The following is a 27,614-nucleotide window of genomic DNA, read 5'->3' on the forward strand; positions in this document are numbered from 1 at the left end:
AATCCCAATCCCTAATGGATGGTATTATCCTTTAGGACATAATAGGATTAATTTACTACCATTTACCAGAAGACACAGAGCACACTACATTACACAATCTCCTAAGGTATTGCCTTCATTGCATTACCCCCAGCAAGCTTCAACCAAACCTGGGAGTTTGAACAACCCATAGAACCAGCTATGACCCCTACAACACCCAGTAGAATACATGTTCTTCCACAGGAACAGGAAGCTCAAGGACAAAGCCCAAGAGAAGGTATAAAAAACCCACTCTCAACTTCATGTGGTCAGCTGCCCAGAGCCACTCATATGGTTATGCTTCATCATTAAACTATCTTTCCATTCAGCCTCCATGTTTCCAATGTCTTTGTATCTGCAAAAGAGTGCAGAACCAAACATTTGACTTCCAACACTTTGAATGTGTCTGGAGCATGCAGTACAGGTAGTCCTCAACATACAACAGTTCATTGGATGAACATTCAAAGTTGCAATGGCATTGAAAAAAAATGGCCTATGACCATCAAAATTCAGACACTTAGTAACTGACATGTGTTATTATGTATATAAAGAACTTAATGAATCAGTTATCTTTGTGTGCTTTCTGGATTTGATTTTTGCAACAATTCTGACAGATTGATATTTATGATGGTTGCAGTGTCCCGGGGTAACATGATCACTTTTTATGACTTTCTGACAAGCAAAGTCAATGGGGAAGCAAAATTCATTTAATAATCCTGTTACTAATTGTAACAACTGCAGTGATTCACTTAATAACTGTGGCAAGAAAAGTAAAAAAAAAATGGGCTAAAAGTCACTTAACAGAATTTGTAGTTGTTTAGCAAGAAAAACGTTGGGCTTAATTTTGGTTGTAAGTCAAGGACTACCTATAGTTCTTATGAATCAAATATCTAATTTCAATCAGAGGTGTGTGTGTGTGTGTGTGTGTGTGTATCAATATCAATATCAGTTAGACTTATATACCGCTTCATAGGGCTTTCAGCCCTCTCTAAGTGGTTTACAGAGTCAGCATATTGCCCCCAACAACAATCCGGGTTCTCATTTTACCCACCTTGGAAGGATGGAAGGCTGAGTCAACCCTAAGCCGGTGAGATTTAAACAGCCTAACTGCAGAACTGCAGTCAGCTGAAGTAGCCTGCAGTGCTGCATTTAACCACTGCGCCACCTCGGCTATATACCTCTATCTCTATCTCTATCTCTATCTCTATCTCTATCTCTATCTCTATCTCTATCTCTATCTCTATCTCTATCTCTATCTCTATCTCTATCTCTATCTCTATCTCTATCTTATATCTTATATCTTATATCTATATCTATATCATCTATATCTATATCTATATCTATATCTATATCTATATCTATATCTATATCTATAGATAGATATAGATATAGATATAGATATAGATATAGATATAGATATAGATATAGATATAGATATAGATATAGATATAGATATAGATATAGATGATATAGATATAGATATAGATATAGATATAGATATAGATATAGATATAGATATAGATATAGATATAGATATAGATATAGATATAGATATAGATATAGATATAGATATAGATATAGATGATATAGATTAGATATAGATATAGATATAGATATAGATATAGATGATAGAGATAGAGATAGAGATAGAGATAGAGATAGAGATAGAGATAGAGATAGAGATAGAGATAGATATAGATATAGATATAGATATTCTGTATGTGTATATATGTGTGTGTACATATGTGTGTATGTGTGTGTGTGTGTGTGTGTGTGTGTAGTGGAAGACTGTTACACACAGAAAAATAGCAACCAATAAATTAAGAACAAACAACTCCCATTGATTAATAAAGAGAACTAATAACTTCTCCATATAGTCTCTGCATATCCACTAGTCCCATATTGAAATATGACAATAAAACTGTCACTATTATTTACACGTTATTTGGGCCTATTTATATTAGCCTTTCAGAAGGAAAAAAAGTCAGAGCTATCCAGGTCTCAAAGGACAGGGCATTCATTGCAACATGGAAGGTCAATCTGCTGCACATTGTTCTCTGGCTTAAATGTGCAAATGAAGAAAACCTCTAACTTTTATATATAAAGGATATAAGGCAAATGAAGAGGTTTTCCTAAAACTTCCTTGTTATAAGTTGATGTTTATTGTTCAGTTCAGGTCTCATCACAATGACAAAACACTTGGGAAGAAAGATGCAAACCAATAAGCCAGCACTGGAGGAGATCATGGAGAAGATCTCCACAGCCAAGGTATATTTTCCCCTTGTGCTTAGATAGGTTGGAATAAAACACAACCAAACACTGCAGAAGACCAACATGCTGAAGGTGATGAATTTGGCTTCATTGAAGCTGTCAGGTAAATTCCTAGCTAGAAAAGCAGCAGAGAAGCTAAGGAGAGCAAGAAAACCCATAAAGCCCAAAACACAGTAGAACATGCCTGAGTCTTCATTGCACTCTATGATGACTTCTTCAGACATTGACTTCATATCAAAATCTGGATATGGTGGGGATATTATCAACCACACAGCACAAAAACTTACTTGAACAAGGGAACAGGACAGAAGAATGAAACTGACTATTCTCCCCCCCACCCATTTCCTCAATCTGGAACCAGGTTTGGTAGCCATGAATGCTAGAACCACAACAAAGGTTTTGGCCAATATACATGAAACCGCCACAGAAAAGATGAGGCCAAAAGCCGATTGTCGAAGAAGACATACAATCTTACCAGGTCTGCCAATAAACAGAAATACACAAAAGAAAGAGAGGAGGAGGGAAACTAACAGAATGTAGGTGAGATTTCGGTTGTTGGCTTTGACTATGGCAGTGTCATTATGTTTCATGAAGATTGTGATGACCAACGTTGTCATTAAAGAAAAGCAAAGAGAAAGAACAGTCAGACTGATCCCCAAGGGTTCTTCAAAGGACAAAAAGGTGATCCGCTTTGGAATGCACATATTTTTGACAGGATTTGGATATTGATCCTCTGGACATGGAGAGCAGTTATCCATGTCTGAAAAAGAACACAATAGAGAAGATATAGTGGATTATACATAGTGCTGCACACAGTGGTTTAATCTCATTATGTTTGGAAATTTCATACCTTTTTCTTTTGATATTTTCCCTTCTGGACACAGAAAGCAAACATAGCAGCAAAATGGCTCCCCTTCTTTCTTGGTCTTGCTGTATCCTGCCTCACAAGGATCATTACACAAAGATAAAGGCTGTACCTATTCACAAATAAAGGATAATATTTTAAGATACATATAGCAAAAGAAGTTCTTGGAGTGATGCTGTTACTAGGGAATCAGCAGATTAAGTGATAAACTGTCAACATTCCCATGTAAACCAGATGGAAAACATGAGCAAGAGCTACTTTATCAGAAAATATGATTTTCCCACTTCTGTTTTGCAGCACGGAAAGTTTGAAAACTTCCTCTTTATATTTATTTGCCTGCTCATTAGGTATCTCTGAGCTATGCCCTATCTTAACTGGTTGTTCCCTAAGTAGCATTCCCCCCTCATCACCATCTTCCAAGGTCATTCCAACAAACCACTCCATAAACAAATGTGCAGCAGCATGAAGACTTTGAGACCCAATGTTCTGCAACTGACTTATTAAAAATCAAAGCTCTTCTGAAGCTCTCGTGGATCCACCTTTTCCAGCACCTTCTCCAAAAAGGGAATAGATACTCAACAGTACAGTGATGACTTTTTCAGAAGGAGGCAAACCAAGTCTTCTTTAAGACTTGGGAAAGGAACTCTCAAAGGATTATTATTCACCATTAGAACCCACTCACCATGGGTGCTGGGCAGTGACTTGAACTTTCTTTTGGGTGGGGAAAATCTGGAAACTTTCAGTTTGGAGTTTTCCCAGATGTGCCAATGTGACATCTGTAATAAAATGGAACTTTCAGGAAACTCAAGCCTCAGAGTCTTGTTGGAGGGTGTTACTTGCAACCCTGACACCCTAAGAGAGGATAGATTGCATGGGTGTAATCTCATCCAATTACCCAGCCACCCTCTTATTCCAAGTGGCAATCAAGATTTTTTGATGGACTGTGGAGCAGATCAATAGATCTCCCCCTGAAACACATCCAGGGCCATCAGTCACTGGAGTGGACCAATCTAACAGGACCAGCTTCCCCACAGTAGATACCAGCAATAGAGCATTCCATGAAAATCAAGGTGTGATCTAGTCATAACAAGGGAGACAACAACATTTTCCCCAATTTCAGAACTATAACCACAGCTCTAAAAGGAGCACCAGATGTGGTGTGTGACCACTGTCATGATCTGGGATAAGCAGATGGCTGTCACAATGGCCATGAATTCCTAAGTACAATATTTTGTGCAAAATATTTGAAATGTAAACATTCTTTTAGCTGCTCCCCCACCTGCCCTTCAGTAATACAATACTATGGTACTTCTATCAGGATAGATAGATAGATTTATCTATCCTGATAGAAGGAACGAAGACAAATCTAGATTCATATATCTAACCTGATTAAAGCCTACTGGCCATTGGATAAAATCCACAGAGATGTTGAAGAACTTGTCTGGAGGAGCTGTAGGATCTATTGCACCAACTTTGACCCTAAGAAAGGACTGGTTGGGGAATGTGATCCAGTTGATGATATCAAATCCACCAATGATTTTCCCATTTTTATCAAAGGAAATTCTTTCTCCAACATTGTTATTGAATGAGATACTTCTCAGAAAGGAATGAAGCTACAATAGAGGGAGGGAGGGAGGATTATTATTGTTGTTGTTATTGTTATCATTATTATTGCATGGTTAATCTTTGGTGAGATTTACAGCCTTTGGGGCTGGTTGGTAGCTCAACAGCTCGAGTCCTAACCAAGGACCTAGGAACTGTTAAGGTAATGTTGAAGGATATAAGCTGTGATCTTATAGAATGTTCAAGTCTGATAAATTTAAAATTTCTAAATAGTGAGGTAGCCCTTTGGGTATTGCTCCAAGGGCTCCAATTACAATTGGGACAACAAACAATTTCTTTTTCCACAGTCGCTCAACTTCAATTTGCAAGTCCCGGTACTTTGTGATTTTTTTCTTGCTGTTTATCTTCAATTTGTGTATCTCCAGGTATTGCAATGTCAATGAACCATACTTTTTTCTTTTCAACTATTGTTATGTCAGGTGTGTTGTGGGCCAAGTGCCTGTCAGTCTGAATTCTGAAGTCCCACAAGATCTTGACTTTCTCATTCTCTAAAACCTTCTGAACCTGATGTTCCCATTGTTGTTGTTGTTGTTGTTGTTATTGTTGTTGCTTTTATTCTGGTTTGTACACCAGCATCAAACAGATAATACAGCAATGCCACCAAAATAAAGGTAAAATATTTCTTCAATAAAAGTTATAAAGGCAAAAATACATAATACAAAATTGTAAAACCAAATCTATGTGAATCTAGTTTCAATGCTATAAGTAATTTAACAGATGACTATAGACAAATGCAAAACTAATAATTGAATTTCAAAAGGGGAAAAATGAGGGCATTTTAGAGGAAACCTTCTTTAGAGCTGATATTGTAACTGTAATATCCATAAAGCCCAGATTGTTCCACTCTTAACAATCATTGTCAACAAGTCACCATTTAAACACAACGTTGAAGGCTGACAGATAGTCAATTATATAATGATTGATTTATTCTTTGAAATGAACAGGTCTCGAAGAATTATAACAATCTATGTATATTTTTTGAGTAAGGATCACATTATTATTATCAGTCCATTTTCTTCCATTCAGGTTTGGTTGAGAATAACCTAACCTAGAAATCTATTGAAAAGTGGACATGAAGTTACAGTATTTTGAACAATCAAACAGATGTGTATTACTGTTTATTTTACTTTTAATCTATGACTGAATCTTATGGTATGTTAGATTTATAAAAAAATTGAGTTTAAAGTATTAATGTCAATGTAAACTCTCCGTGCAAAGCATATAGAAGAAAGAACTGCTAAGCACTGTTTCAACACATAAGTTATAGGTAGCGGACATTGGTAATTTAAATGTGAGCATGTAAATATTTGAATGGATTAACCCATTACTATATTTCAATTCTTGAGGGATGCAGTGGCTCAGTGGCTAAGATGCCACTGAGAAAGGTCAATCAGAAAGGTCGGCAGTTCGACGGTTCGAATCCCTTGTGCTACGTAATGGAATGAGCTCCTATTACTTGTCCCAGCTTCTGCCAACCTAGCAGTTTGAAAACATGGTAAAAAATGCAAGTAGAAAAATAGGAGCCACCTTTGGTGGTAAGGTAAAAGCATTCCGTGCGCCTTCCCATTTAGTCATATGTGCAAGGGGAACCTTCACCTTTATATTTCAATTCAAGACTTAATGCTAATATCCTTGGAGAATATGGTTCATTAGATTTTATGGACAGATGTTGCAACTACACATAAGGAAACATTTTGCTTTTATCTGCTTAAAATCTTACCTGCCACCACAACTTGTGATTCTGAAACTGTTGCTTTCTATCTTTTGTTATTGTTTTTCCCCTGGATTTGAATAAATACAATGATTGCAAAGCATGTGCCACAGCATAGACTGCATTGTAAATATTATAGCTCTGGCCACTCATGCGTGTTTCAAAAACAGATGTGGGAAGGGTCTCAAGCCTCTCCTGTCCAGTACATTTCTTCTCAGAGGTCTCAATTTTTGAGTTTGAGAAGAAACAATCAAATGACTGTTCCCAGAAATCTTTCCGAAAATGATCTTGAAGGTTGTTGTTTGGGTTTAAGTTGTTAAGAAATTCCTGGAAGGCTTGGACATCCTTTGTATGAACTGCAAAGGATAAAATACCATGGAGGAAATGGATACCCCAAGATTTTTGAAAGGAATTGGAAGTATAATCTGTCTCAGCTGTTGTAACCAAGATTTTTGTCTTCTTTGGTATGTCCTCCACTTCTGACAATTGGAGGTATGTTCTCAGAAGTGATATAGATTCAATTTCCCCATATAAGACTATGACACTGGCTGTGCTGTTCATGAGAACTTGGTATATATGGACTCCTTCAGCTACTTGATCATTAAAATCAATGTAAAAATCTACCTTAGGGAACTTTTGTATGAAATCAAAGCAGATGCCATGCTGGGAAAATGAGGGGAGCACCTCCTGGACAAATTTGTCTCCCTTGTCATCATTCACAACAAGAACTCCAATCCAGATCCATCTAAAATATAGCAATAATTGGAGGAGTCCCTTACGTTGGTGAAATTCATCTGGAAACATTTGATGAAGGAAAACTTCTTGAGTCTCTTTGTCCATGACTGGGGCAGAGCCATAGGTCAACTAAAGGAAGCAAAAAAAGCAATTGTAAAGATCTAAATTAGCCTCTGAAAATGCATTGAATATTTTGGTGTTTTTGAGCTTGTGTACTGAAACATTGTCCATATAAAGTAAAGGTAAAGGTTCCCCTCATGCATACGTCCTAGTGGTTCCCGACTCTCAGGGAAGGTGCTCATCTCCGTTTTAAAGCCAAAGAGCCAGCACTGTCCGAAGACATCTCTGTGGTCATGTGGCCAGCATGACTAAATGCCAAAGACACATGGAACACTGTTACCTTCCCACCAAAGATGGTTCCTATTTTTCTACTTGCATTTTTACATGCTTTCAAACTGCTAGGTTGGCAGAAGCTGAGACAAGTAACGGGAGCTCACTCTGTTATGCAGCACTAGGGATTCGAACTACCGAACTGCCGACCTTTCTGATCGACATGCTCCACATCTTAGCCACTGAACCACTGTGCCCCATATTGTCCACATAATTGTGCTCATTTCCAAATAGCTATCCTGGTTACAGTCTTAGCAGTCAAAAAGTATTTTTGGGTTTGTACATGTCTGTAAGAACTATTCTTTTGTGGTTTTTTTAAGGAATGAAAAAAAGACTATTCTAGAAAGGGAAAGAATAGGCTCAAACCTTAATTCAGTTCTAGAATTGGGGAATATTTAGCTCCAATAAAGGAGAGTGTTTGTTTGTTTGTTTGTTTGTTTGTTGATTTATTGGTTTATTAGTTTGTCAAACATGTTCAGGATAGTAGGTATAAGTATGAACATGGACATGAACAAAGGAAATGAATACAGGTAAATGGGGACAGTAGGACAGTGATGGTAGGCACGCTGTGCACTTATGCATGCCCCCTTTATGGACCTCTTAGGAATGGGGTGAGGTCCACAATAGACAGTTTAAGGTTGAAGCTATGAGGGTTTGAGGATGTAACAAAGGAGTCGCATTCCAGGCATTGACCACTCTGTTGCTGAAGTTGTATTTTCTGCAATCGAATTTGGAGTGGTTAACCTTGAGTTTACCTTGCCTTGCTCAGGTTTGAAATGAGGCATCCGTGGTGCTCTCTGAGCTTAGTTGTTTTCTTGCAGTGATTTCATTACCCAAACTAGACTAGAATTGATGATGTTACCTAGTTTGGGTAATGAAATACCTGCAACAAAGCAATCATGCTCAGAGAGCCCCAAGGAGCCCTCAATATTTAGCTCTCTCAAACATACCTGCTGTTTTTTGTGACTTATCATTACTCTTCAAATCCATTCAAGGAGAAATTAATATCAAATAATTCCCTTTAATATTTTCTATTCATTTTGGATATATTGTCCTATCCATGAAAGACCAAACCAACTAAATTTCACTAGTTCTTTTTTTACTCAACTCCTCCCCCAAAAAACTTTGTGTTTCACTTCCTCTTTCAGTCATGAATGCATATTCTGGGGTAGATTTTAGGGGTGACACGAAAAATTTAATTTTATCAAATTTTATCTATATAATAAATTATTGTATTCTATTCCAATTTCGTTTTAGACTGTATTTTATTCCAATTCCATTTTAAATCATATTTTATCAAATTCCATTTTCAATTGCTTTTATCAAATTTTAGTAAGAATTTATTTCTGAAACTTTGCACTTTGATATGGCCCACAGCCATATCAATAAAGGCTCAATGTCAATGAATGCATATTCACACTTTAAAAACAAAAAAAAAATCCCTTAATTTTTACATTTTTTTGGAGTTTGTAATTAAATTATTTCTCCCAAGCTAGAAAATTTAATTTTTCATATTTTTGCTGTTAACCCAAACATTTGACTTCTCTAATGCATTTTCTTCATCTGTGGCCATTAATGTTCACCGAATTACAACAAATAGATGCTTGTGTACCATCTGAATTAAAGTCTAACATGAAGTATCCGTCATCTTTTAAGTTTCTGTTCTGAGTACCTATCAAATGGTTGAATATAGTCTGAACTGTTCTTTATCATAAAAGCAAAGCATTCTAGGCTTGTTCAGGAAGTGTTATAAAATCCCCCTCCATCCTACCTGAGGAACTTTATAGATACACAGGATCGTTGCCATGTAGAGACAGATGTCAGGCCCTCCAATGACTGCAGCTAAAGAGTTTGGGACTCCACACTTGTAATTAGGAACGAATCTTCCCTGGGTGAAGAGAAGCACCATTGAGGCAAGATAAGTCCAACTTGGACTGAAATTGCTATTATAAAGGTGGAAGCCCAGAGTGACATTGGGTAAGATCTGGGTATTTTCATTGATTTCCTTGAGAGCAAATGCTAAGGCAAGGATGTGCTGATAATTCTGAAAGGATACTCTGTAACAAATGTTATATAATATATTAAAAAGAGACTGATTTGGAATATGTGGTCTTCAATCTTTCAGTACAATATTTTGTTGAAGATAGTTTAATGCAATATATTTAATGTTCTGCTAGGATTAAAGAAAATGCTTAGGAAAAAATATAGCACATATATACTACTTGCCAGGGATGAAATCCAGCAGGTTCTGACAGGTTCTGCAGAACTGGTAGTGGAAATTTTAAGTAATTCAGAGAACTGGTAAATACCACTTCTGGCTGGCCCCCGAGCAGGGTGGGAATGGAGATTTTGCAGTATTCTTCCCCTGCCACACCCACAAAGCCACACCCACATTATGGGTGTGGCTTGGTAGTAAAAAATTGGAAATTTACCACTGCTGCTTCAGGAGACAGAGAGGGAGGGAGGGAGGGAGAGAGAGAAAAAAGGAGAGGAGAGAGGGGGGTAAAGGTTCCACTCGCACATATGTGCTAGTGATTCCTGACTCTAGGGGGAGGTGCTTATCTCCATTTCAAAGGCAAAGAGCCAGCGCTGTCCAAAGGTATCTCTGTGGTCATGTGGCTGGCATGACTAAACACCAAAGGCACACGGAACACTGTTACCTTCCCATCAAAGGTTGTTCCTATTTTTCTTCTTGCATTTTTTACGTGCTTTCAAACTGCTAGGTTGGCAAAAGCTGAGACAAGTAATGGGAGCTCACTCCATTAAGCTGTGCTAGGGATTCGAACCACCAAACTGCTGATCTTTCTGATCGACAAACTGAGCATTTTAGCCACTGAGTCACTGTGTCCCTATACACACACACATTGCTCCAGAAACCCACTTCTTTCTGTGCATGCTGATCTTCCTCATCTATCAATTGGCAGGCTTAAATCCAGGAAGCCCTTTCTGGCACTCTCTCAACAGCTATCTAACAACTTTGACATAAACATACCGTGGAAAGCCAAATGGGCTGCTGAGCCCTCAGATACCTGCAGTTACATAGATGACTCTACATGAAAAATTTTGACCTTTCTCGCCAGCATTGGTCAACTCTGAACAGCATGCATATCCAACATGATGTCTGCCAGGATTCATTGTTTAAGTGGGGTCTTGTCTCTACCCCCCAGTGTGACTCCTTGACAAAATATCCTTCACATTGCATCCAAATGTCCATCAAGGACTTACACCTGCCCAATATCTTTTTCAACATAGACCACCCTGTTCTTGAATGGCTGGGTGGATTGGACATTAATATTTAATCTACTATAAGTCCATGTATTTGCCATATGCTAAATAAATGAACTGCTCCAGAACCTGTTTTTTTTTTTTTAACAAAGCAAAACAAGGCAAACACTGATTAGAGGTTGGAAGCATTATTTTGTAATACATGGGAAAAGCCTAGTATCAAACAACAGATACTATACCTAGGAATTTCAACCACCTAGGAATCAAAATCACGTAAAGTATTAGTACTTTACCAGTTTATAGAACAAACTGAAATACTGCATTCAGAGTTTTGGTCACCACATTACAAAAATGATGTTGAGGCTTTGGGAAAAGTGCAGAGATTAACAACTAAGATGATTAAAGATCTGGAGACCAAAACATATAAGGAACAGTTGCAGGAACTGGGCATGGCTAGTCTAGAGGAAAGAAGGAGGAGGGGTGACATGATAGCAGTTTTCCAGTATTTGAGGAGCTGCCACAAAGAAGAGGGAATCAATTTATTTTCCAAAGCAGCAGAAGGCAAGCTTCTCATGGAGAGAAGCTACCTGGAACTAAGAAGAAACTTCTAACAGTGAGAACAATTAATAAATGGATTCTCATTATATTCAAATGAAAGTAGCTGTATTTTGTTACTAGCAAAATCAATCAAAAATGGTAATAACCTTTCATATAGGTCACCCAGATTTTATTGGTAATGACATTTTCATAAATGATTTTGGATTCTCAGAGATTGAGAATTGAGGTATTCTCAGTGCATTCAAGACAACGATGAATCTACATACAGACGGGAGGTTGAACAACTAGCCTTGTGGTGCAACCAGCATGATCTTGAACTAAATACTCTCAAAACTGTAGATTTTAGGAGAAACCCTCCTATACTACCTCCTCTTACAATAGTAGACAACACAGTATCAACAGTAGAGACCTTCAAGTTTCTAAGTTCTATCATATCTCAAGACTTAAAATGGACACCTAACATTAAAAATGTCATCAAAAAGGCACAACAAAGAATGTTGTTTCTGCGCCAACTCAGAAAGTTCAAACTGCCCAAGGAGCTGCTGATTCTGTTCTACAGAGGAATCATTGGGTCTGTCATCTGCACCTCCATAACTGTTAGGTTGGCTCTGCGACCAAACAAGACAGAGACAGACTTCGGAGGATAATCAGAATTGCCAAAAAAAAGAAAAAATGCTATCAATCTGCCTTCTATCGAGGACCTGTACACTGCAAGAGTCAAAATGAAGGCTGTGAAATATCTACTGACATCCTGGACATAAATTGTTTCAACTTCTACCCTCCAAACGATGCTATAGGATACTGCACACCAGAACAATTAGACACAAGGACAGTTTTTTCCCAAATGCCATCACTCTGCTAAACAACTAATCCCCACAACACTGTTGAATTATCTACTAAGACTATATTACTATTCTTCTTCTCTCTCTTCCTAGTACCTATCTCTTCCCACATGATTATCACCATGTTGCTTGTATCTTTAAAATTTATATTGTTTTATTTGTTTCCTATATAATTTGATTGCTTATTAGTAATCTAGGACTATCACTAAGTGTTGTATCTTATGAGTTTTGATGAATATATTCTATTTTATTTTTCTTTATGTACACTGAGAGCATATGCACCAAAGACAAATTCCTTTTGTATTCAATCACATTAGGCCAATAAAGAATTATATTCTATTCTATATTTGGAAATAATTTGAGATGACTAGTATTAAGAGAACTTTAACTTTTTTATTGATTGATCAAACTTATATGCTGCCATCTCACTAAATAAGTAACTGTGATTGTCTTACAAGTAAAGCACTTTTATCCACCACAGGTGGAAATTGAACATTGAACACCTTGAATATACATCAAGATATTCTTTTATAAAAGAGTTGTTTTGGGTATTCTTTTTTTATTATTATTATGACTTTCAAGAAAATATTTTGAACATCATGTAAGTGAACAGCAAGATACAAAGCTTGGTTATGAATTAAAAATGTACTTACATAAGTCCATCTTGAAGTTCTTGAGAAGGATGATGGATAAAAGAAATGGAATCGGAAAATGTTGAGAACACAGAAATAATACTAGCAATGTTAATATCTGCAAGGTGTTGATATGTGTGACGAATTGGAAGAGGCTCCTCAAAGTCACACTGATGGGTAAGATCCTTGCACACCACCTGAGACATTATTAACAGTAACTCCATGAACACTAACATCTTCCATGAGTGTTTTCTTTCTATATAAAAAGCCACTTTCTACAAGACCTTTGAAGTAGATCAGACTGACCTGTCTTCCTGAGATATTTTTCAGACAAACTAGAGTGCAACATACTATCAAGTCAACTCACATAGCTTTGGGGCTCCCAGCCATCAGTTGAAATAGGATGGGGACAATAAATACCATTATTCAGTGTCAGTTGCTCATATTTTCATGGTGTCTCATAGGATTTGGAAGAGACAAACTGGCTAATTTCATAATGATAGTGAGAAAGTCACATATGTGAACAACTTCAAAATGTGAGGCCCTCCAGAGGTAGGAATGCATGAGCCATGAGTCAAAAATAAATTCAATTCAATTGAAAATACAATAAAAAATGTACAACAACATGGTTGTTTAAATATGTACATTATTAAACTAATAGGTTTTTTAAAGTGCCTTTTGATTTTACAATAGCATTCAGTCTTTTGCATAGGAGCCTATAAATATGGCATATCTTGCCTTGGGAATCTTTGCTCTTCTCTTCTTAGCAAAGCACGTCAAATTTGTCAGTTTGTGATGATATCTCCTATGAACAGCTCTCTTCAAATCACCCCACAGACCTTCAATTGAATTCAGCTCCAGGCTCTGGCTGGGCTATTCCAAAACTTCAGTTGTCTTCTGGTGAAGCCATTTTTTTCCTGGTTTGGAAATATACTTTGGGTCCTTGTCATGTTGAAAGATGAAAATCCTCTTCATCATCATTTGGTTTTATGCCAAAATTGACTGGAATTGTTCATAATTTCCTGAAAAAAAATTTCCTGCCCATCTCACTGCGAACGACTCTTTTTACCATTCGACCCATTGTCTCTCTGTGTCTGTGAACTTGCGGGAGGTGTAGGCGCAGGGTTGTAAGTTTCCTTGGTTGTTACTTTGGCGTTGCACTGCTCCACTGCCATGTTGCTGGCATCTGCCTGGATCACAAAGGATTGTTTGGGGTCAGGATGCTTCAGCACCGGCTCCTTTGCAAATATTTCTTTTAGTGTTTCGAATGCCTCTTGGCAGGTTAGGTCCCACTGTAGGGATTGTCCCAGATGAAGTTTCGTTCCTTGGCTCCCTGTCTTCAGGAGGTGTGTTAGGGGTTTGGCAATCTTCACGAAGGAGGGGATGAATTGCCTGTAGAAGTTCGCGAACCCTAGGAAACTTTATAGCTGTCTGTGGGTGTGAGGGGGTTGCCGGCCTAAGACGGCTTGTACTTTGGCTGGGTCCATTTCTATTCCCTCATTTGACACTGAGTAACCCAGGTAGTCTAACCATACATGGTAGATTTCCCATTTTGATACCTTGACATACAGGTTGGCTGCCAGTTTTTCCAGTACTTGGCAAACCAGGGGAATGTGGTTGTTCATGGTCTCAGTATAGATAATGATGTCATCTAGGTAGACAAGGACCACCTTGTAGGGGTGCTTGTACAGCACCTCGTTTATTAACTGCATGAATACCTCTGGGGGGCTCATGCACTCTGAAAGGCATCCCTTTGAATTGAAAGCTCTCTAGGGGACAGTTGAACATTGTTTTCCACTCATCTCCCTCCCTGATACGTACTCGGTAGAATGCTTCTCTGAGGTCTAGTTTGGTGAAGACTTTTCCCTTGGCCAGATGAGATAGCATGTCCTTCATGAGGGGGAAAAGGTATAGGTTGTCTACGCACACACCATTTATCCCTGGAAAGTGCACACACAACCTCATAGTTCCATTTTTTTTTCTTTGAAGAGGATTGGTGCCGCGACCCGTGGCTTGGCTGGCTCAATGAACCCCCTTGCTAAGGTTTTTTCTATGTATTTGCACATCTCTTGCATTTCCCGGGGTGTCATGGCATACAGTTTGGGCTTAGGTAGTTTTGCCCCAGGGAATGATTTTGATGGCACAGTCTGTCTCCCGGTGGGGAGGCAGAACATCACACTCAGCCTCACTGAATACTTCTGTGAGGTCCTGATAACCCATCAGAATCAGTTCGGCCTCTGGGGTTTTGTCAGATGTGGTTGCCAGTTGTTCTTGTGGGCTCTTTTGGGGGAGTTTCCAGCATGGGTGGTGTTTCTGCTTGCTGGTGTGGGAGGAGTTGGGGGCCCCTTGATATCCTAAGTCTGCAGATACCTCCTTTCCACCAGATGGTCGGTCCCCACTTGTGTAGCCAGGAAAGTCTCAGTATGACTGTGTCTGTCATTTGGGGGGCTATTATGAATCAAATTCCCAGTGATCTGCTAATTCTAGCCTCACTGGTTCAGTTAGGTGGGTGGCATAGGCTCCTCCCATTAGGTATCCATCAACCTGCTCGAACTGGATCAGGTTGCCCAGTCTTTTTGCTCTGATCCCCAATTTCAGGACTGTGGTTATGTTGATCAAGCACCTTGGGCAGCCTGAGTCTATTAGGGCTTGAAAAGCCCCCTGGTTTCCTGTTTTTGGGGCTGTGAGGCATATTGGAAAAAGGAAAGGGTGAATTGATTCATTCACCATTGGGTCGTTTTCTCCCTCGTCCTCACTGTCATATGAGTTGGGTGACTGGTTGTCATTGCCTGGAGTTGCACCACTTTTGCCTGAGGGGGAAGGGGCCTCTTCAGTCTGGAGGGCTTTCTCAGATGTGTTGGTGTTCCGTTTGGGCCCTTGTTCTGGTTGTGCCCTGGGCGGTGGGTCTGGCCTTGGTTTTGGGGCTGGGGTTGGGCATGCAGCTGTCATGTGGCCCATCCCTCTGCATCTGTAGCATTTCAGCAGATTTTGAGGGAGGGCTGGTCTCAGGGCCTGCTGTGGTCCTGTGGCTCCCCACCAAAAAATGCACCAGCAGCCACTCTGGTAAAGGGGGTAGCCTTCCTATGACCTTCCTAAATTCATGGGTGTGCTCTTTGATGTGCCGGTCCCTCTGCTTTAGGTTGCTGAATTCCTCTTCCTCATATGGGTCCTCCTCCACCACCTCAAATCTGGCCTCTAGCAATTGCAGGAAGGCATCTATGTCTTGCAGTTGGGGGGCTGCTAGCCATTCCCTTGCTTCTCCCTCTAGACCCTGTGTGATGGCTTTGGGGGATGGGTAGAGGTGCCCATAGCATTCTAGGTGGATATCAGCTGAATCAAGGAATAGGACTAGCTGGTCTGAGTCTCTGTCAAACCTTCCCCTGAATTGGGGTGAGTCATTCAGCCCTAATCCTCCAACTTCCTGTTTGCCTCTGTATGCTTGCGCCTGATATGGCTGGTCATCTTCTTCACCCCTAGTTCAGAGAGAGGGAGGGGGTTGCCTGCTTTTGGCAGCCTGCCTGCTACATGGGAGAAGCATTGTTGCCATTTTGGACTCCTTCTCCTTCTATCAGTAGGGGGGAGGGGCTGCACTCCAGTCTGCATCTCCTCCTTTCAAAAGGATCAGATGTCCCTCCCCTCTCTTTTGGGCAGCATGATGCCCCCTCAAAATGAAGGGTGGCTCAATCAAAATCCTCCCTCAGTTCCTCTTTTGCACTCCCTAAAAAGTACTCATCCTTTCTTGCTTCTACTGCTGGGGAAGACATCACAGTGTGGAAGTGTGGAGCTCTGATGCGGGGGTGAGGGGGGACTGGCCGACTTCCTCCAGTTGAAATCAATCTTTCTCCCAATAATCCACCTTCTGCCATGGTTGCCTGATTTTCCTTCCAAGCACCCCAAATATTGGGGGAGTGCTCAGAGAGCCCAGGATTCAGGAAACCCAGTAATCTTGATAGATTTTTAAAAATTCACTTTAGGCTCTCTGTGAAGTTCCGAAGAGCTGACCTAATTAATTTACAAGCCTTGAGACAAAGTTTTAAAAAAACCATTCATTTATTAGGACTAACATCTTGGCACGGACTTCTGTTGAGCCTAAACTGGCTTCCACTTAATTGTGTTTGAACTTTGCTCCTCCTTTCTGTCATGCATCATAGATCATATTCATGAACTAGGTTGTAGAAATATGAGATCCAACTCTGGCTGAAGGTATGCATGGTATCCTCCCTTGAATGCCAACCTGATAATAGCCATGGCAACTCTTTAGAAGTTGACATGCATCTGACATTGGTGATCATGGCAATAGATTACAACATAGGTTGAATCACCATCTCATTCAAGTGTTGCAAATTTCTGCCTATCCAAACAGACTTATGACCCTGGAACATGCTGTTCTACACAATCATCTTATTTGATTGAATTTCCTAGAAGGTGTTGTGGCCCACTTGTGGAGCTTGCAGCATTCGGACAGTGAGGAGGTTGGAGAGGAACATGGGCCAGTCCTGGAGTCTGGGGAAGGCTCTGATGAGGGCTCTATGTCATAGGCAGAGAGTGAGCCAGAGCCATATGCTAGTTATCAGCTGCCTTCAGAGTCAGACCTCAGTGAGGCAGACAAAGAGCTGGAGCCTGTTTCCAGTGTGTGCATGCACAGAGTTGGGAGATGAAGGGAACAGCTAAAGAATAGGGGTTGACTTGGGAGTAAACTCATGGGTGGACGATGAATGGCCGCTCCCAGAGAAAATAAAAGAGGAGTGAAAGGGGAGTGGAGTTTGCAGGAGACAATTAGTTTGCTTAATTGGTCCAAGACTGCTTGTTAGGTTTTGCAGATATCAGCCTTTCAGCTTTCCATGCCAAATAAGGTCTGTGACTATAAATCCTCCCTTGAAAGACTTTTTTTTTTTGGATATGAATGAGCATAATTCACAGTAAATTAATAGAAGGGTTTTTTGTTGGAACAAGGAGTATGAGTCATGGTCTTGGGTAGCCTACATCAGAACAGAAGGAGACTATTATGTAAATTGGATACTAACATGTATTAGATTTATGATGGAATTTATTTGTATTTTCTAGAATTGTTTTTGTGCCAGAGATTCATTGATCTTTGCTATTGAGAAGAAATGTGGCCTGGTGGAAGCTCTTTTGAACATACCCCATGTTTTGTAGGTGACCACTGTACATGATGTGCACCAGAGAATTCCAAGTATCCAATTGTCTCAGTAATAATTCATAGATCTTCCTTGTTTAAATAAAAGGCTCATTGTTGTTTAATCCCCATTCCTTATTACACATTCTAGTCTGCATATAAATTAAGATGACCAGTAAAGATAAATACAAAATTCACATTTAATCTAATATTAAGTCAGTATTGACTATCACATACTGAAATGTCAATACATCCATTTATTTATACATTTTATGGCCCCAGTTATTACTAACTCCCAGAAGGGGAAAAAAAGTGCTTGAAGTTATGTAAATCACAGGGGACAGGGGATCATAAAAGGACAATCTAATTGCACATTGCTTTCTGGCTTCAATGTATAAGTGGACAATCTCTATCTCTCTCTCTCCCTCCCTCCCTCCCTCCCCCCCTCTCTCTCTCTCTTTCTCATGACAGGCAAAGAGAGATTTGTTAAAACTTTTTCTTCATGAGCTGGTGTTTATCGTTCAGTTCAGGTCTCAACACAATAATAAAACACTTGGGAAGAAAGATGCACACCAATAAGCCAGCACTGGAAGAAATAATGGAGAAGATCTCCACAGCCAATGTATATTTTCCCCTAGTACTTAGATAGGTTGGAATAAAACATAACCAAACACTGCAGAAGACCAACATGCTGAAGGTGATAAATTTGGCTTCGTTGAAACTGTCAGGTAAATTCCTAGCTAGAAAAGCAGCAGAGAAGCTAACCAGAGCAAGGAAACTCATAAAGCCCAAAACACAGTAGAACATGACAGAGTCTTCATTGCACTCGAGGATAAGTTCTTCAGGTATTGAATGCACATCAAAATCTGGGTATGGTGGGGATGTTATCAGCCACACAGCACAAACACATATTTGAACAAGGGAGCAGGATAGTAGAATGAAAGTGACCATCCTTCCCCCAACCCATTTCCTCAATTTGGAACCAGGTTTGGTGGCCATGAATGCTAGAACCACAACAAAAGTTTTGGCCAATACACAAGAAACTGCCACAGAAAAGATGAGGCCAAAAGCTGGTTGTCGAAGAAGACACACAATCATATTGGGCCTCCCAACAAATAGAAAGACACAAAGGAAAGAGAGAAGAAGAGAAACTAGGAGTGTATAAGTGAGATTCCGGTTGTTGGCTTTGACGATGGGAGTTTCTTTGTGTTTCATGAAGATTGTGATTACCAAAGTTGTCATTAAAGAAAAATAAAGAGAAAGAACAGTCAGACTGATCCCCAAAGGTTCTTCATAGGACAAAAATGTGATCCGCTTTGGAATGCACATATTTTTGCCAGGATTTGGATATTGATCTTCTGGACATGGAAAACAATCATCTACGTCTGAAATAAGAATGTAGGTGAATTGATTAATAGGAATTACAGTGTTATGAAATTGTGGCATACTCGAATTATATTTGAAAATTTCCTACCCTTCTCCTTTGATATTTTCCCCTCTGGACATAGACGGCAATCATAGCAACAAAACAACTCCCCTTCTTTCTTGGCCTTACTGTATCCTGTCTCACAAGGATCGTTACACAAAGATAAAGGTAATTCCTATCGATGAATGAAAAAATATTTTAAGATACAGAGAGAAAAGGAAGTGCTTGGAGAGTTACTGTTACTGTGGAATCAATAGATGAAGAATAATGTGATGACATAATTTTAAATAAAATTGGTTCAAAATAATAATTAAATTTCTACAATTATTGATATTTATGGTCTTTGATAACCCACATCACTAGTATCCAAAGAAAGATTCTGTGCTGGCTAATTAAATTTGGTTTTCTTAACTTGAAATCCGCAATCTAGAATGCTGACTTGCAGCTCTTACTTCGAAATCTTAAAAACCATTGTCCATAATTAACAAGGAGCCAGGAAAGGATACAATATTCAATAGCAATTGCTACAAAAGTAATAAAAACTCTACTAATATTTTTTCCTACCCCAGGACATTTGTACCTGGATTAGTCAGAGATGATGCTTTGAGACTTTCGTCAATAAATATATTTAAATGAATGCAGACCAATCTAGATTCAAATAGCTAACCTGGTTAAAGCCTACTGGCCATGTGATGGAATGTACAGAAATATTGAAGAACTTCTCTTCTGGAACCGTGGGATCTATCACTCCAATTTTGACCCTCGCAAAGGACTGGTTTGGGAATGTGATCCAGTTGATAATATCAAATCCACCAATGAACTCTCCATTTTTATCAAAGGAGATCTTTTCACCAACACTGTTGTTGAATCTGACACTTCTCAGAAAAGAATGAACCTGAAATACATTGATATTCAGATAGGAACAAAGAGAGAACAGGACAGGGGGAGAGAGAAATAATGCATATATTCAAAATATACATATGAATGTTTGTTTAAACCATGGATGTGTTCTGGTAATCTCTACTGCCGATTCCCTCATGGATGTGCCACACATGTGCTTGGTGCAGCTGCGCACACATGCAGAGCAATAAAAATTGTTCTGTGCATGCACAGAAGCAAAAACATTAAATATGAGCCAGCTGTGTGCTGCAGCTCCCAAAAAAAGTCAACACAGTTCTAAGCTTCATAAACAGAGGGATAGAATCAAGAACACGTGGCATATTAATACCACTTTATAATGCCTTGGTAAGGCCACACTTGAAATACTGCAATCAGTTTTGGTCACCACAATATAAGAAAAATGTTGAGACTCTAGAAATAGTGCAGAGAAGGGCAACAAAGATGATTAGGGGACTGAAGGCTAAAATACATGTAGAATGGTTGCAGGAACTGGAATATGTCAAACTATTCTGTAAAGTAGCTGAGGGTAGAACAGTAGTTTTTTAAGAAGATGTTGGATAACCATTTGTCTGAAATGGTATAGGCTTTCCTGTCTAGGCAGCGGGTTGGACCAGAAGACCTCCAAGATCCATTCTAACTTTGTTATTCTATTCTATTCTATTCTAAGATGGCAGCACCTATGGCACTGCTGGAAGAAGTGGTTTGGGGGCATGGCAGGCCGCCAAACAAGTGATGGGTTCCTACCAGTTTGGACCAGTTTGGCCGAACCAATAGGAACCCACCACTGGTTTAAACAGGGACGTGCAGTCACTAGAGGCAGGGGAGGCGGGGCCTCACCAGTCTCCTGAGGGAAAGGAAGAATTTTAAATATTTTTTTAAAAATAATTGAAGCCAGGGTAGTTGCTACCAGATTCAAAGTCACAGTGGCTTGGTGTCTGCTCTCAGTATTAACTATGGGAGGAGGCCAGAGAACTCGGGGCCTCTTTTACCTAAGGAATTGTTCGCCTTTTAAAAGTTAAGGAGGAGTTAAAAATCGAAAACTTTCATATGCAAAAGAGGCACTGATTCTCCCGCCTCCTGATCGGGGAGCAGCGAATCATGCCTTCTGAGCACGCTTACGTTGAGCACGCTTACGTTGGGCAGACAAGAGGAGAGTTGAGAGAGTTTCCACAGCTGGAAAAGGTGGATCAGACGGAGGGAGGGAGGGATTCAAATTTATTGTAATTTAATTTGTAATTTGTAATTTAATAAAAAAATTAATTTTTTATTGTGAGGTTTGTGTGTGGTTTTTTTTCTTTCTTCACAGCGGTGGGGTCGGAGGAGGCAGGGGGATGAGGTGGCGGAGCACGGAAGCGGCAGGGACGTTCTCGCCGCTGTGTTTCAACAGGCCAGGCGTCTCACATTTATGTCCGCCATAAACACGAGACACCTGGCCTGTTGGACACAGTGGTGGTGGGGGGATTGGCTGGGTGGGCTGGCTGGCTGGGGAGGGGAGACCCCTTTAAAGCCCAGCACCGAGCGGGGAGGAGGAGGAGGAGGAGAGCGGTGAGTCCAGGCAGGGAGCAGGTGGGGCGGGGGTGGGTGGGCTTGCCTTCCGGGTGTCCCGGCTCCATCTGAGATGCTTCTCGCCACCGTCACGCTCCACCGCCTTGCCCCCCGCCTCCTCCGACAAACAGTCCTGATGCCCCGGCCTGCAGCCAGCCCAGCACCGAGCGGGGACAAGGAGGAGGAGGAGGAGGAGGAGGAGAAGAGCGGTGAGTCCAGGCAGGCAGCAGGTCGGGCGAGGGGTGGGTGGGCTGGCTGCAGGTCGGGGCAGCAGGATTGTTCATCGGAGGAGGCGGGGGGCAAGGCGGTGGAGCACGACGGCGGCGAGAAGCAACACCCCCGCCACTGTGTCTGACATGCATCTCGCGTTTATGTCCGACACAGTGCCAGGGACGTTGCTTCTCGCCGCTGCTGCGGTCTTGCCTCACCAACGGTAACCGTCACCGCATGTCACTGGGTTTAAACCTAGATAATATAAACATTTTTTTTATTTAAGCTGTAAGCCAGTATCAAACAAATAACATAACAATCATTCTAACAAAGAGGTAGAGGTAACTTATCAGATTAATGAAATAAAACTAACTTAGAGTTGCAATATAAAAAAACATCAAAAATTAAAATTAAACTCTGTAGTTTAATTTTGAAACTACTTAATTCAGATGACTTGTAATAAATATATAATAAATACTAAGGTGCTTAAAACTACCATATGTTTGTTCTCATTTCACACACTAGGAAGGTTGTACTCAAAATCCTACAAGCTAGAGTTCAGCAGTATGTGAACCAAGAAAAGAGAATTACGAATGATTTTTTGAAAAGGCAGAAGAACTGGAGATCAAATTTGTGGTTTATGAGAAAGCAACATTTTTCAAGAAAACCTTCTGCTTCTGCCTCATTGATGATGCTAAAGCCTTTGTTTATGTGGATCACAACAATCTGTGGCAAGTTCTTAAAGTGTTGGGAGTACCTGTCTACCATAACTTTCACCTGAGAAGGCTAATGTCCCCTCTGCCCGATTCAGCTTGGGAGTACCCGAGAAACTTGGATGCAGGTTTAAGAAGCAATACCTACAACCAGATGTAGAACAATTGATTGATTCAAAATAGGGAAAGTGTACTACAAAGCTGTATATTGTCACCCTGCTCATTTAAATTATATGCCGAGTTAATTATATGAAATTCCACACTCGATAAATCACAAGCCAGAATTAAGATAGCAAGGAGAAATATCAATAACCTCAAATAAGTAAATGACACTACTTTAATGGCAGGAAATGTCAGTTTTTCATTATTTGTGAGTAGAGATGTGTCATAAAAAGTAGGCTTAAAATAAAATTCTGCCTTGGTCATCTTTTATTAAGTCACCTGAGATGTTAAAAACATTTTCAGTCCCTTCCCTGCTTTTCCTAGAACCCTGTTCCTGGAAGCATATAAATCTGTTCTCATTCTTCTCCATTCATTTGCTCTAGAACTAGCTATGTTTTGCTGTTAATTTCTGTGTATAGAAATACAGATGACTTTCTAATGGTCTCGGAAGAGGTGGGAACCTGATGCCTGGTGGAAAGAGAACATCCCAGCATTCGGAATGTCATTTGAGTAGGAACGTCACAATATAGTTATCAGTTCTTCCGCTTCCACACATGGATTGCATGGGAATACCTCATCAGGAAAGGCCTAAAAAAGTGAACATTGTTGTACTTTCAACAATCAAACAATTGTGTGTGATTAGCAATCATTTGAAAGAAACCATTTAGAAGAAAAAGTAAAGAGTGCACATCAGGTGAATGCAATAGGTCACCTCATTCTATTTATAAATAGGCTGAACTTATGGCAGAGTTATGGAATGTAGGGAGGAGGTGAATTCTTCATAAGGATGGGATATATTTGGGTCTAGGTGACTGTTTTTTATTGTATCAGGAAGCTTTGGTCAGAAAACATACAAAGTTATAGTTGGTTAATCTATTACTATAGCTCACATTTAAACCTAGTGTCAATCCCTCAAAAAAATATTGTTCACTAAATTTTATGGCTACATCTTGCAATTGCAGATATGGTGGTTTCTCCACCACAAACTTACCTGCCACCACACTTGATTATGAAACTGTTTCCTCCCTTCTTTCATGATAGCTGTTTCTCTGGATTTGTATATATGCAGAGATTGCAAAGCATGGGCGACAGCATAGACTGCATTGTAAATATTGTAACTCTGGCCGCTCATTAGTGTTTCGAACACAGATGTGGGAAGAGTCTCAAGCCTCTCCTGTCCAGTACACTTTTTCTCAGAGGTTTCAGTTTTTGAGTTTGAAAAGAAGCAATCAAATGCCTGTTCCCAAAAATCTTTTCGAAAATAATCTTGCTGGTTCTTGTTTGGATTCAAGTTTTGAATAAATTCATGGAATTCTGGGACCTCCCTTGTGTGAACTGCAAAGGATAAAGCACCATGTAGAAAATGGATATCCCAAGATTTATGAACGGCAACTGAAGTGTAATCTGTCTGAGCTGTTATAAGCCAGATCTTTTTCTTCTTTGGCAAATCCTCCACTTCTGAAAACTGGAGGAAAGTTCTCAGAGCTGATAATGACTGAGTTTCACCATATAAGATTATCACATTGGCTGTGCTGTTCATGAGAACATAATATATATGAAATCCTTCCTCTATCATATCAGTAAAATCACTGTAAAAAGCTGCATTTGGTAACTCTGCTATGAATTCAATGCAGATGCCATGCTCCGAAAATGTGGGGAGCATCTCCTGGAGGAATTTTTCTCCTTTCTCATCCTTTACTATAAGAATTCCAATCCAGATCCATCTAAAATATAGCAATACCTGCAAGAGGCCCTTGCATTGGTAGGATTCATTTGGAAACATTTGTTGAAAGAAAACTGCTTGAGTCTCTTTATCCATGACTGGAGCAGAGCCATATATCAACTACAGAAAGGTAAACATATGCAATTGCAAAGGTCTATGTGAGTCTCTGAAAATGTCTATATTTGATTTGAGTGTTTGATTATTTTTATACACCGAAACATTATGGAACTAGTTGTGTTGATTAGGAAACCAAGACATCGCTCTTGAAGTATTAGTAAATACATTTTTGTGGAATTTATTGTGAATATTTCAAATTTGAGCCTTAGATCAGTATCAGGAACCTGCTATGTCAAATATCTTCACCATCTGTTTGGTTTATGATTACTCATGCTATTATGCCAACGTAATTATGCATGCAAAAATAATATCTACTTATCCCAAAAATCCCTCCTTTTTACAGATGAAGCATTTAGATGTTTAGGGATTTATGGCAGAATGATAGTGTATATCTACATCAAATCTTACCTGAGGAACTTTGTAGATACACAGCACAGTTGCCATGTGAAGGGAGATGTCAGGTGCCCCAATGACTGCAGCCAAAGTATTTGTGATCCCACACTTGTAGTTAGGGATGAATTTTCCCTGAGTGAAAGGTAGAACCATTGAGGCAAAGTAAGTCCAACTTGGACTAAAATTGCTGTTAAAAATGTGGAAGCCCAGCGTGATGTTAGTTAGGATCTGGGGATTTTCATTAATCTGTTTTATAGTAAATGCTAAGGCCAGGATATGCTGATAATTCTGAAAAAGTATTCTGTAAAACAATTTTAAAAAATACATTAAGAGAGGTCGGTTTCACATTATGTGGCTTGCAATCCTTCAGTACAGCATATTTTGTAGAATGTGCTTAATAATTCTTATTTCTATGTTTTAGTATGTGAGAATTGCCCACTACTAAAGAACAGCTTTTAAGAATAGCTTATAGGAAATGGCTGTGTTTTGGTACCAAAAATATCAATGAGAAAAATTATGCTTCCCTTTTCTTAAATGCAGTGACTGCTTCATAAATATAGCCAAGCATACCTGTAAAGTAACATATATTTAGATGTGATTTGTTATAAATGGAAATTTGATCTCTATTTCAACTATTTCGACTTTACCTGGAAACTGAAGTGAAATATCACTTTACATAAAATAAACCTAGACATCATGTTTTAGACATTCCTTTCTGGAGGTTTTGCTATTAGAGGAAATATTTCAAGCATCATGTGATTTACCAAGAAAGTTAAGAGCTTGTCAAGAAATTAATGATATACTTACATAACTCCATCATGAAATTCCCGAGAAGGATCTTGAATGAACTCAATGGGATTAGAAGTTGCATATAAGGCAGAAATGATGCCAGCAATATTAATGTCTCCAAGCTGATGGTAGGTATGCCGAATAGGAAGAGGCTCCTGAAAGTCACATTGTAGGCTAGGATTCTTGCACACCACTTCAGGCAATACTATTAACAGCAACTCCACCAATACCAACATCTTCCATGAGTGCCTTCTTTCTGTGTACAAATGTCTCTGTCTGCAACAAGATCTTTGAAGTAGAACAGACTGATATGCCTTCTGGAGATGTTTTTCAGACAAAACTAGAGAGAGCAACATACTATCAAATCAACTCACAGAGCTTTGGGGCTCCCAGCCATGGGTTGGATAGGATGGGGACAATAAATACCATTATTCAGTGTCAGTTGCTCCTATTTTCATGGAGTCCCAAAGGATTTGCAAGACTCAAACTGATTAAATTCATAATGACAATGAGACAGTCACATGTGAGGACTTTCAGAGGCAGGAACACATGAGCCACAAGACAAAAATAAATGATTGGATCAGTGGTGGGTTTCAAAAATTTTTGGAACCTACTCTGTGGGTGTGGCCTGCTTTGTGGGCGTGGCTTGCCAGCCATGCAACTGGGTGGGAGTACTTGCCGGTCATGTGACTGGGTGGGAGTGGTCAAGATGATGTCAGCATTCCCAGTCAAGATAGAGATATAAATTACACAGAAAAGAAAGAGGCATCCATACATCTGAATTTAACTTCAAAGCAGTGGCAACAACTTAAATTCATTAAATAATAATGTTTGTTAGGGCTATGCACTATTTTTGAATATAGGAATGTAAAGCCCTCAGCATCTACTTGGTACTTTTTAAAACAGCGGCACCTTTTTCCTGGATTCATGAAATATCCACTTTAAAGAGTTGTGGGTGGGGTACTATATTTACAGTCTTATTTGCTAGACTGTAGCTTTCCTTTACATCTTTTGGGATAGATATAGGCTTAGTGAGATTTCCTTTACAATTTATTTATTTGTTATTGTGAAAAAACTCACTGTAACCCATATATACTAATGGGGGATTATATAGAATATGCATGGACCACTACATATTTCACTAGTCAACGTCATCCTTTCCTTCCCCTCTACAGGCATTCCGGTACTTACTTCTGAGTCTACCGGTGGAACCTCCTCTCAATGATTCAGTAGATTTGACCAACTGGTTCTACCGAACTGGTGCAAACCAGTAGGAACCCACCTCTTGATTGGATCCATAAAGCAAAATAGAGATTTAAATACTGTATTTTTAGGAGTATAAGACGCACTAAGGTTTTAAATAGGCAATTTTTTTAAAAAAGTAGGTAGGTAAATAGAGGGATAGAGAGGGAGAGAAAGAAAGAGAAATATAGTTAGGGAGGGAGGGAGAGAGACAGACTAGGTAGGTAGGTAGGTAGATAAAGGGATAGAGAGAGAGAAATATATATAGAGAGAAAAACAGTAGGTAGGTAGGAGGGGAGAGAGTGTGTAGGTATGTGGGTAGATAGGTAGGTAGGTAGGTAGATAGGTAGGTAGGTAGGTAGGTAGGTAGAGGGGAGAGAGAGAGAA

At 39.6% G+C, this 27,614-nt stretch overlaps 2 protein-coding genes across 2 annotated transcripts; both read right to left on the bottom strand.

Moving 5' to 3' along the window:
- Positions 1–2,150: 2,150 nt before the first annotated feature.
- LOC116521751 (vomeronasal type-2 receptor 26-like) lies at positions 2,151–14,582 on the bottom strand. Its single transcript, XM_032236410.1, has 4 exons — positions 14,430–14,582; positions 9,385–9,501; positions 3,140–3,266; positions 2,151–3,049 (listed from the first exon to the last, which is right to left on the bottom strand). Exons 1-4 carry the CDS (start codon positions 14,580–14,582, stop codon positions 2,151–2,153), a joined length of 1,296 nt encoding a protein of 431 aa, XP_032092301.1.
- A 3,911-nt stretch (positions 14,583–18,493) lies between these two features.
- Positions 18,494–26,221, bottom strand: LOC116521752 (vomeronasal type-2 receptor 26-like). Its single transcript, XM_032236412.1, has 6 exons — positions 26,004–26,221; positions 25,212–25,497; positions 23,955–24,806; positions 20,101–20,328; positions 19,482–19,608; positions 18,494–19,392 (listed from the first exon to the last, which is right to left on the bottom strand). The coding sequence occupies exons 1-6, from the start codon at positions 26,219–26,221 to the stop codon at positions 18,494–18,496; spliced, it is 2,610 nt and encodes an 869-aa protein (XP_032092303.1).
- Between the last annotated feature and the right edge of the window lie 1,393 nt (positions 26,222–27,614).

Source organism: Thamnophis elegans, chromosome Z, assembly GCF_009769535.1.
Source record: "Thamnophis elegans isolate rThaEle1 chromosome Z, rThaEle1.pri, whole genome shotgun sequence".
Lineage (NCBI taxonomy): Eukaryota > Metazoa > Chordata > Lepidosauria > Squamata > Colubridae > Thamnophis > Thamnophis elegans.